General features: G+C 36.0%; 1 protein-coding gene across 1 annotated transcript in view; it reads right to left on the reverse strand.

The window, feature by feature from the left end:
* LOC107588031 (short transient receptor potential channel 1) overlaps positions 1-7,295 on the reverse strand; it is a 16,985-nt gene extending 9,690 nt beyond the window's left edge. Inside the window, exons 1-8 of the mRNA XM_016276022.1 lie at positions 6,818-7,295; positions 5,530-5,684; positions 5,299-5,400; positions 4,921-5,123; positions 4,465-4,596; positions 3,529-3,724; positions 2,062-2,398; positions 603-742 (exon numbers count right to left, since the gene is read on the reverse strand). Coding sequence (XP_016131508.1) covers positions 603-742; positions 2,062-2,398; positions 3,529-3,724; positions 4,465-4,596; positions 4,921-5,123; positions 5,299-5,400; positions 5,530-5,684; positions 6,818-6,983 — 1,431 coding nt within the window. The 5' untranslated portion in view covers positions 6,984-7,295. The remainder of the gene's footprint in view (positions 1-602; positions 743-2,061; positions 2,399-3,528; positions 3,725-4,464; positions 4,597-4,920; positions 5,124-5,298; positions 5,401-5,529; positions 5,685-6,817) is intronic.
* Positions 7,296-12,033: the final 4,738 nt, after the last annotated feature.

A 12,033-nucleotide genomic window follows, 5' to 3' on the forward strand; every position in this document is an offset into this window, starting at 1 on the left:
GATCACCTCCATGCCACGCCGAATTGAGGCAGTAATTAAAGCAAAAGGAGCCCCTACCAAGTATTGAGTACATGTACAGTATATGAACATACTTTCCAGAAGGCCAACAATTCACTAAAAAAATTTGTTGAAATAGTGAATTGATGGGTTTTTATTAAATGTGAGCCAAAATCATCACAATTAAAAGAACCAAAGACTTAAACTACTTCAGTCTGTGTGCACTGAATTTATTTAATACACGAGTTTCACAATTTGAGTTGAATTACTGAAATAAATGAACTTTTCCATGACATTCTAATTTATTGAGATGCACCTGTATATACATATATGTTTATATATATAAACGTACTGTGATATAACATTATGGCTCCTTCAAAAATGAAAATCCTGTAATTTACACATCCTTGTGTTGTTTCAAACTCTTAATTTTCTTCTTCAATGGAACACAAAGGATAAGTTGAAGAGAATAGTACTTCTTTTGTGTACCATGGAAGAAAGTCAGTCATAGTTTGGAATGGCAATAATTTTCATTCTTGAGTAAACTAGTCCTTTAATAACTTGGTAAAGTGCTCAGAATGAAATGTTCTGGACAGGGTTTATACCTTGCTGTGAGCCACCACTTTTAGGGCAAACGTGGCCAAATAAAGCGAGTTCATGACAAAACTCAGCTGGTTCCGTGACTCTTCCAGGAAGTCCTCCAATCCCTCATACCACAGACGCTTCACATCAGACCACACCATGCCTGCAGAGAGAGGAATTTGCCATCAGTGCAAAGAATTGTTCAAGCAGCAAATCAGAAATTCCTTACTGCTGGGGATTTTCAATCACCTGTCAGGGGCAATGTAACTCAAAGAATCATGCCTGGCAGAAATATTTAACTTTTTTTTTTTATTTAAATAAAAATATTTAATTATATTTAATATATAACTGTAAGTAGCAAAAAAAGTTTAAACAACTTAAACTTAAACAAAACTTGGTATAGGTTTTGGCACATGCAATGTAAATATATACAGTATATATATATATATATATATATATATATATATATATATATATATATATATATATATATATACATAGACATGATTCGAAAAGGCTAAATGGTCACACCTGGATTGTGGAAATTATTTGAAACTCAAAATCTTACTGAAAATCAACGTCAAATTTAGAACACAACTTGATTAGATATACAGTATATGATCAGATATACAGTATGGCTATGATTTTCTTGCAGTTTTAGTTTGAAACATGTTTTAGAAAAAATATTGTATATAAATTTGCTAAAATTGTAAGGCTCTGCTCCGATGGGCTGAATATCATTTTCATGACAAAATCTCTATTGACATTCTATTCACGTAATTTCTGAGGTGGCTAGAATTCTGGGTGTGTTACTAAAAGCAGTAAACAACACCATATTAAGATGAAAAGGAAGGTGATGTGATCAGAACATATTGGACATCTAATGAAATATTATTTTAAATGTTATGAACTGTGATGTATATTCGTAAATTTGCAGTGTAAAAGAATCCTCTTCCTCCCTCTAGTGGTGTTCATGCAGTCTTCATTTTCTTCAGACTTGATCATATGATATTCTTAAATCCACAGGCATTTGAGGTCATAAATCATAATGTACTTTTTATTTTATCCATGAAGGTTGTCTTTAAAGAAAGAAATTTGACAAAAATTAAAACAAGTGCCATTAGCAACAAATTACCCAGTGGTATTATGCTAATGCACTCTAGAGAGATGCTAACCACTAGTGTTTATTATTTCTGCATCAAGGAACATTTTCTATGTAATTTATCAGTCATACTAATGGTGTTGTAGAATTATGACGGAATGGACGAAATGAATGTTTATACTGCAAAGAAGTCCAAGGCTGGTGGGTTCATTTTAATTATTCTATTATTATTATTTTTTTTTATCTTTTGCTTTTTGTTGAAACTGCAATCACAGCACAACATTCTTATTTGGTTCATATTTGTCAGCTAGAAAGCACATGCAGAGAAAATAGTATATAAAAAGTGTCCATGTACATACACGTATGCCGTCTATCCTCACCTATAATCCAGAGAATGAGAAGGTAGTCTATCAACTCCAAAGGGGGACCCATGGTGTTCTTCTTATCCTCGTTGTAGACCAGTGAGTAAAGGTTTAGAAGTAGCAGGAAGGTGAAGTACGAGGCACTATGAATGATGAACTTGATAAAAGGTGTGTGGATGACCTGGCCCACTCGAGAACGGGGTCCCAGCAGGTAACAGATGGATAGCAGAGGCCACATCAGCGCCACACTCAAAACAGACAGGATCTTCAGGCATGTGTGCTTGCGGCGGTAGCTCGCCATCTCACCAAACCACACCGTGTTCAGGAACTGCTGACAGTTGGACTGGGCAACGAACTGTACAGATTGGAATACGAGAAAATGCATTAAAAAAAAATATATGCCTGGTGCTTTCTTATAAAATAAAGGTTGATATATCAACAATATCTGGTCATTGGTTAAAGGTATAGTACACCCCAAAAATTAAGTTCTATCTCAAGTTGTTACAAATCTTTATGAGTTTCTTTCTTCTGTTGAGCATAAAAGGAGATATTTTGAAGAATGTTGGAAACCAAATAGTTGACGGTAGCCATTGACTTCCATAGTATGTTTTTTCGTACTATTAAAGTCAGTGGCTACCATCAACTGTTTGGTTACCAGCATTCTTCAAAATAACTTATTTTGCGCTCAACCAACATTCTTCAAAAGATGTAAAAAGCTCATACAATTTTGGAACAAATTGAGGCTAAGTAAACGATGACGGAGTTTCAATTTATAGGTAAACTATCTCTTTAAGGTTGTTAACCGAGGCACATTTCCCAAAACCATCATTGGCAGGTTTTGCTGTTAGCAATATAGTTCCACGATTTGTTGTTTCCCGAAACCATTCTTCGCAAATAGCATTGCAAAGTTGTGTGGATGGAACTGTAGCTCTCAAAGTACTGTATAGTTTCACGCTAACATGACGTGAACTTAAATAGATCTTGCTTTTGAGCAAAATAAGCAAGCTAATGTGCATGCTAACATCTTTCATTCCATATACTGTATACAAATTTCATTCTATGTCTTTCAGTTTGTCAAGAAAATGAAAGCGCTGGATGTGTATGTAGGAACCTTGATGTTAGAGTGAAGTTGGGATGGAATAAAACATCTGCAATTAAAACAAAACAATGGAGAACAAAAATAGCAAAGCAGTCCACAGTGTTCGTTATTTACAGCCATAATGACATTCAGATCAATTAGCAAAAGCTACATCACCTTCGTGATGTGAATTATCATTGGTTCTCTATTGTTGAACCAACGGGGTTTGAACAACAAATGTGCGGCAAAGTTACTATGTTTCGGGAAATGGACGTGACAAGCTAGTTCATTTTTCCAACGATGCGCCGTACTATGGTAGATCAGCAGGCAAGTTACGTCATTGTATGGGAAATGCACCCCAGGCTGTTGAAGATACAAGCATAGTTTTGTTAAAAATCCTCATTAACCTCCTTTTGGTTGTATTTTATGGCCAGTTTGAGGCGACTGAGGTTCATGCGTTCCTCTAGTAGGCCTCTCTTGTCTACGTGGTCCTCACTGGACGTGTGGTTTAGAATGACCTCCAGCTCGCGAGAGTTGCGGGCCTGAGCCAGCAGGTCCTTGGCGAACATCTTGCATTGCTTGGCAAGTTCTTCATAATCATTCCTGTAATATAATGACAATACAATCCCGAATGAGAAACCTTTCTTTCTTCTAGATCTGTCATGGTCTTGGGTGAAACTGTTTTGATGTCAATCAAAGAAGACTATAGAAATAGTTTGGACTGTGATTGTTTCATAGGGGAACATGGGAGAGTGTGAACATCTACAGGTCCCTAGATTTGCTTGTTGGCTATTTTTATTGCTACTCGAAACAGAAATGCATATGTTTTTTTTCCACCAGTGAAAAAATTAGTCTGAACCACCTACTTTTTGACAAACACAAGGTTTGTATTGTAATATATTTCTCATCCAAATGAACGTCTCTGAGTTGACTGACCAGTTCATGTATGCCAAAAATTGCTGTAGACAAAACCTCTAGCCACACTTGCTAATGGTGCATGAATTACTTACCAAGAAACTCTTAAGTTTCACTTAAAATCAAATTACTGAACTATTTATTCCTTATTTGCGACAAAAAGGCTCCATATGAAATGAACCACTCTCTTCCTTTCAAGCAAACCTGAAGACACATTGTGAATTTGTTTCAATTTAGCTGTTGATTTGGAATTTGTCTCAATATGATCAAGTCTGACCATGGGCAAACATCCTTGCTCTTTTGGCAACCTTTGTCCCCGTTAAATTAACTGCTATAAATGCATGCATGTAAAATTGTCGAACCAATTTGCTCTTTCCATTTAGCAGCGATCCCTATGAGACCTCTTTCCCTAATCACTCTTCCATTACCGAAACTCCACTTCCACCAGGCTCAGCTCTTTCAGATCAGCACTGAGCTCGAATGCTCTCAGAATGGGGTCTTCTTCCGTAAGCATGATCAAGGATGGGCTAGCAAGGCACCGATAGATATCTAGACGGAACCTGCAAGAGACACAGATGGAGGATGAAATAGAACACTCAAAATAATGCAGTCAAACTCAACTCCACATTGTAAATACACTTTAGGATTGCTGTTTGTGCTTTTCAAATGTATTTATAGGTGATTCTTCAATAGGGACTTCACGGAATCTCAAGATATCTATCATATACGTTAAAACATTTGTTCTTAAATAAAGATCTGACTATGGCCTTGAAATTGTTCCTTAAATTTCATTTTTCATTAACTCTGCCTCATTGTATAAAATGGCTTTTGACCTTTTTAGACTATTCATTCACTTCATGGTTTGATTAGATAGAAATTATTGCCTTGAATGACGAAGACTGTCCTTCTTGTTCTTGGCATTACAGAGGGTGCACTCGCACCCTACAGCATGGGGTCGTGGCAGAGAGATGTCTTGCTTTAATAGCATGGTCAAAATCTCATAATTGTTCCGGTGGGCAGCAAGAATGACTGGAGCAACATCCATGGTGGTGGAATACTCTGGGTTTTGAATGCGCTGCATCAATTTCTAAAAAAGGTATTCAAGGATCTGATTATGCAATATGAAATTTTGAGGACAATTTAGTTCTTTTAAATAATTCATATTTATTAATACATTTATTGATAGAAAAACACTAACATTCAGTTAAACAAATATAAAAAAAAAAAAAAATGAAAAGGATAATTTTTGCAAAAAAACTAACCGCAATAGAAGGCTTGGAGGAACGCCTGGGCCGATGGTTTAGCAGGATGTCAACTGCTCCTACCACTTCTGAATCAATAGCCACTAACAATGCATCTGTGGCCTGTGTACGTGCACACACACACACACACACACACACACACACACACACGCACACACATCCATCTCAACTGAACAGATTGGTTTTATCTAGCATGTTATGCATGATCTGAGGACATGGGTGTGTTCTCACCTGACAGCCATGATCCAAGAGCAACTGCAATATGTCTAGATTCTCATTTTCGATTGAAATGGTGACAGCATCTCTCCCAAGTACATCTACACAGTTAATGTTTAATTCACCATGTCGCTTCTCCTCCAGAAGTTTCTTCACCATGTAGTAGTCTCCTTAAAATGTAGTTAGGTAACAATAAATTAGCTCAATGGTTTATACAATGACATCAACACATGTTATAAGAAAGAGAGGACAGCAGTTTGTGATGGAAAATAATGTAACCCTTAAAGGAGAGACATCCTTCCCTAAGCCATTTTCGGATTTCTTTATATGGTAAAAGAGTAGCAACTGACTCTTGTCTGCACAATGTAACCAGAGGAAATTCATTCGTTTTCCAAGCCGTTTCTGGAATGCTTGGAAATAAACTACGCACTTCTGTTAAACAAAACACTAAACATTGAAGACGTCCGAATCATCAGTCAAGCTCTCAAAATCTACTTATCTCAAAACAAATCACTGTTACCTAGAAGTGTGTCATGTAAAATAAATACACTTTTAATTCCAACGCTACTAATGCAATTACTCTTAAACCATTAGAAACAAAACTGTTCAACTCTATTACTTCACTCTCATATCATCACTGTTTCATTACTGTTCTAAGAAATCCAAGCAATTTCGAAACATTCCATTTTGGCACTTCTGAGGTTTCTTAGAATGAATCATTCACGTCGTAGAATTTTCTCATTTAAGTGGCTTTCAATAAATATACAAACTGAATTGAAGTTTATTTTGAAGTGTATATTGAAGTTTTGACATTTGTTTCCCCACAATTTCTTAAAAGTCAAAATATTCTAGTCAGTTTCTAAATTAATATTAGGTCACACAAAAACTAGATTACATGAAATATTTGTACTATATGTATACCACACCAAATGTTATGTTGTTTTAAGTCAAAATCTTTTTTCTTCTTAACAATTTTGTCTAAATGGAATGATTACTGACAATATGATGATCCGTCCAAACAAAGCGAGAGCTCCACATAGACTATATGTGAAATATCAAAGGTAACGCTACCTATATACAACAGTAGGCTATAGCATTTTATCAGAACAAAATATTTAGTATTAGAGCATAATTATTTTTACAACAATAATATAAATTCATGTTATTTAAACCCCAAAATAAAAGACATTGTAAAATCAAGTAGCTAAAATCTATCTATAACCTAAAATTATTATTATTATTAATGTATTATACAATATATTTCAGGAACACGTCCTTTAGAGTGCATGGTAAATACGCTTACCCTTCTCGCAGGCCAGCAGAAAGAGCTTCTCGTCTAGAGTGGTCTCCTCCTTCACCTCTCTGACGTCTTTTAACGCCAGATATTTATCCGGAGAAGACGAGTCCGTGCCCTGATATAGAGCAGCCATTATAACGGAGAGAGAGTACGGCAAAGCACTGATGTGCATCCCACCGAGCAGAGCCTTACACCTTTATACACATGAAACCACCGAAATTAAAACAAGAGCCCTGGTCAATCTGGATGTAAACGATGCTACGTGCTCTGATAAGGCCCTCACTGTAAATGAGAGACTGACTCCTGTCAGAGCTCTTTATGTAACGTCCGCGTCTCCTTTTATGTGTATGGTACGATAGAAAAAACATCCATCAGCATGTATAAGGATCATCTAAAGGTTTTCATAATCAAATCTTCCCTAAACGATAGTAAACACAAGAAGAGGCTGGAGCATCGCGCTGTTCTGTTGCGCTGGTGCTGATGCTGCTGCAAATGCGCATGCGCGCTTTGTCACTGCCTTTGGAGCATCAATAGTTACATAAGTGATGAATGTCCGCAAGAACCTTTAGCATTAGCAAAGCTAAAGTGCACTATTTAGTATTGTATATTTAACAACATAAAATTATTTTGAGCGTGTTTTCGTATTACTACACTTGTGTTTATGTGCCGGTGATGTTTTATGTTTTAAAAACGTTTAATCGAACCATCAAGCAACTTACCAATGAGAAGAATAAAGAATAAGGGGAAAACAATACACGCATTGATAACATACCATTCATGTATGATTTACACACACACACACACACACACACACACACACATACACACACACGTATCAACCGTTTTTAAAAACAGAAATATAATGAAGAAAAATGACAAAATACATTTATTCTGCCACTGTTAAGTTTTTTCATGTATGCTATAAAATTCTATAATAATATTATTATATTAATATCTAAATTTATATGGCATAATACATATATAACAAAGCAAAGTATTTAATTGTGTTAGGCAGGACCGACACATGAGAGCAACATGTTGACCTCATTAACAATGATAACAGCAACTGGGTGAACATCTTTAAGGTCATATTATGATGATCGGCAACACAGCTGGAGCCGCTGCTGTCCCAGGGCCGAGTATGCTCAGAAGTCTTTGCGTCAAGCCACCACCGAACTAACCCCGTTCCAATGCATACTCGGTTATCAGTCGCCCCTGTTTACCTTGTCAGGTAAGCCTTCTGTGGTTCTGGCTGTGAACCATTGGTTCCAAGAGAGCGAGAAGTCTGGGATTAAGATGATGTCCATCTACAAATGGCATTAGGGAGACAAAAGAGCCAGGCCGATGCAAGAAGAGCTGCAACTCCCCAGTACCATCCAGGGGTGCGTTTCCCAAAAGCATCGTTAGATAACTATGGTCATTAGATCCATTGAACTCTATTGGTAACGTTGGGAGTTACGACCATAGTTGCTTTTGGGAAACGCATCCCAGGTCAGAAGGTCTGACTCTTTACCAGGAATATCCATTATCTGCCCTGTCATAAGCTGAGTCCTCGCTATGGTCCGTTCACTATCCAGAGGCAGATCAACGATGTCACCTATTGGTTAAACCTATCAGAAGCTGTGTCCCAAATTTGAGTGTGCACACTTTGAAGGCCACGGACTTCGAAAACCAGGCCTCCGAAGTGCATGAAGGACGCTCCACCTTCAGGTGCGATTTATTGTCTTGACCATGGTGATCATATGTAGACAGGTTTGCAACCCGGATTTTTTAGGCAGTTAAGTATAAAAATAAAACTGTGAAAAAATAAATAAAAATAGAGCATTGTACAGCTCAATGTTCAGTGGCAGCTGTCACAGCTGAACAGTGCTCTGTATGACCTTCAGATACTGCCTCTGATATAGTTAGCAAAAATTTGTTAAAGGGGGTCATATGATGCGATTTCAATTTTTACTTTCTCTTTGGAGTGTTACAAGCTCTTGGTGCATAAAGAAGATCTGTAAAGTTGCAAAGACTAAAGTCTCAAATCCAAAGAGATATTCTTTATAAAATACACAAAATAATGTTCTTTTTAGCAACATCATATGACCCCTTTAATATTCTGACAAAATGTTGACACTTGGTGGACTGTAAGGAAGTACATTCGTTAAGTATACTTGTACAAATATGAAGTACTAAGCTTTCTTTTTTTTCCACTCACAGGACAGCAACACTACAAAAATATGGTCTTTTACAACATGATGCATTGTTGTAGATTAAACTACCCAACAGTATATTTAGTAGGCAAATTTAAATTTAATAACCTTGAACATATTCAGAAGAAAAATGCAACATACACAGTAGTGCAGCAGTAATATTAATGCAAAACCGTCCTGACAAATTCTTTTTTCAGAACAATACTGTATACTTTTACTCTCAATACCTTAAGTATATAAGAGTACGCAAGATAATACTTTTACTTAAAGCAGTGATCCTCAAATCGGGCTTGCGAGATCCACTTTCCTGCAGAGTTTAGCTCCAACCCTATCAACAGTTTATCTTTTCCTTCTTTCCCTAAATCAGACCAGACCCCTGTACTGCAGGATAAAGCTGAATGTGCCAGCGCTGGACAGGTTTTAATGGTTTTGGGCTGAGCTGGGAGGCCCTGACAGTGCTGCTAGATCTTCTGAGAAGTGAACGGCAACAGTGATGGGGTGCCACAATCCAGACCCTGGTGTTTCTCTTCTGTCTGCCAGTGGTACATCATACAGAGTGGTCTCCAGAGTGCTTGACATGCCTCGTTCCACTGTCACCACATTGTCCTCTGAATCACTGAGGAGGTGCTGGCCATTCACCAAGAGATTCACCTCCTGAAGACCCCAGAACACATGGAGGCAGGGTTGGGCTCAAAACTGATGTTTTTTCTGATGTTAAACCTAAACTGTTGTAAATAGTTGTAAAATGTGCTTTCAGTAATGTATAGAACAATTTGTTTTAATGCGTAAAAAAAATATTTACAGGACAAAAAAAATAAACATATAGAAGAATGTTTTGTGAAAATATAAGCTGCATTAAAAAAAATGAACAATGTACATAATTACTTCTTTTATTTACACACGTGAATATGCAAAACAAAAATACAAAATGTACAGAAAGTACTCATTTACAAATTAATTACACTACAAAAATGAATAATGTATAGAACTTATTCATTTCATTTTTAACATGCATCACAAAAATAAACTACAGAAATTAGGTTGTTTCATTTACAATGCAACGTTTAAAAATATATATTGAAAAATTGTAATGTACCCATTTTTTCCCCACTGTTTTCTCTTGGCTAATAGAGAATGGCTAATAAATAATGCATTTGTTAAGTATTCTCTCAAGAAGAGAAAACAGTCTCTCCTGTGCTCTTCTCTCCTCTGTCTCTCTCTGGAGTTTGATGTCCTCCCTGAGTAGCTCCACCAGCTTCCACTCACTCCCTCACCTGTCCCAGGACACTTGCAATCCTAAGGCAGAGCAAATAAACCATGCCTGTTAACAACAACAGCACAATGAATTTCAGCAAAAATGTGTCTATTAACTTGCTTACTTTGTATTTTTTAAGTCTTTCCCCAGCAGGCTCATTTTCTCCAGAATAGTACTAAAACAAGAGAAAATGGAAACACTTATGAAAAATATAAAGACAGGTTTGCATTGCAATCTTAACATTAGAAATACGACACAGCAGGACAGGCATACAAAATACTGAAGTGCTAAAGTTTGGTTAAAATATTTGTAGACATTTCTTGAATGGCAGTGCTGCAAAAACACAACAAAGGGAAAGACTATTGCCTTATATAGTGGTTGTCTTATTGTTTGTGGGCTTTGTGTTAAAACAACCTGGCTTTTAACACTTTCGCTAAGTATTTGAGTAAATGAAAACACAATACTTACATTTCAATGTGAATTCCCCACAGAACTCTCACCCACCCTGTTCTTCTTCTTCTTTTGATGTTTTATGGCGGTTGGCAAACCCTGCCCTGTTCTTTGAATATAAACACCGTTGTCATCTGTGCGCAAGTGATTCTGGGATATAGACCCCAGAACACATGGAGGCAGGGTTGGGCTCAAAACTGATGTTTTTTCTGATGTTAAACCTAAACTGTTGTAAATAGTTGTAAAATGTGCTTTCAGTAATGTATAGAACAATTTGTTTTAATGCGTAAAAAAAATATTTACAGGACAAAAAAAATAAACATATAGAAGAATGTTTTGTGAAAATATTATAAGCTGCATTGAAAAAATTAATGTACATAATTACTTCTCTTTTATTTACACGTGAATATGCAAAACAAAATGACAAAATGTACAGAAAGTACTCAGGCTCATTTACAAATAAATTACACTACAAAAATAAATAATGTATACAACTTATTCATTTCATTTTTAACTTACATCACAAAAACATTGACAATGTGACATTTAAAAAAAAGATATTGAAAAATTGCAATGTACCCATTTTTTAAAAAAAATAAACATATAGAAGAATGTTTTGTGAAAATATAAGCTGCATTAAAAAAAATGAACAATGTACATAATTACTTCTTTTATTTACACACGTGAATATGCAAAACAAAAATACAAAATGTACAGAAAGTACTCATTTACAAATTAATTACACTACAAAAATGAATAATGTATAGAACTTATTCATTTCATTTTTAACATGCATCACAAAAAAAAACTACAGAAATTAGGTTGTTTCATTTACAATGCAACGTTTAAAAATATATATTGAAAAATTGTAATGTACCCATTTTTTCCCCACTGTTTTCTCTTGGCTAATAGAGAATGGCTAATAAATAATGCATTTGTTAAGTATTCTCTCAAGAAGAGAAAACAGTCTCTCCTGTGCTCTTCTCTCCTCTGTCTCTCTCTGGAGTTTGATGTCCTCCCTGAGTAGCTCCACCAGCTTCCACTCACTCCCTCACCTGTCCCAGGACACTTGCAATCCTAAGGCAGAGCAAATAAACCATGCCTGTTAACAACAACAGCACAATGAATTTCAGCAAAAATGGGTCTATTAACTTGCTTGCTTTTTAAAAAAATTTTTTTTTTAAGTCTTTCCCCAGTAGACTCGTTTTCTCCTAAAACAAGAGAACATGGATACACTTATGAAAAATATAAAAGACAGGTTTGCAATCTTAACATTAGAAAATATGACACAGCAGGACATGCATACAAAATACTGAAGTGCT

The sequence above is a fragment of the Sinocyclocheilus grahami genome, unplaced genomic scaffold (genome assembly GCF_001515645.1).
Source record: "Sinocyclocheilus grahami isolate Dianchi unplaced genomic scaffold, SAMN03320097.WGS_v1.1 scaffold98.1, whole genome shotgun sequence".
Taxonomy (NCBI): Eukaryota; Metazoa; Chordata; class Actinopteri; order Cypriniformes; family Cyprinidae; genus Sinocyclocheilus; species Sinocyclocheilus grahami.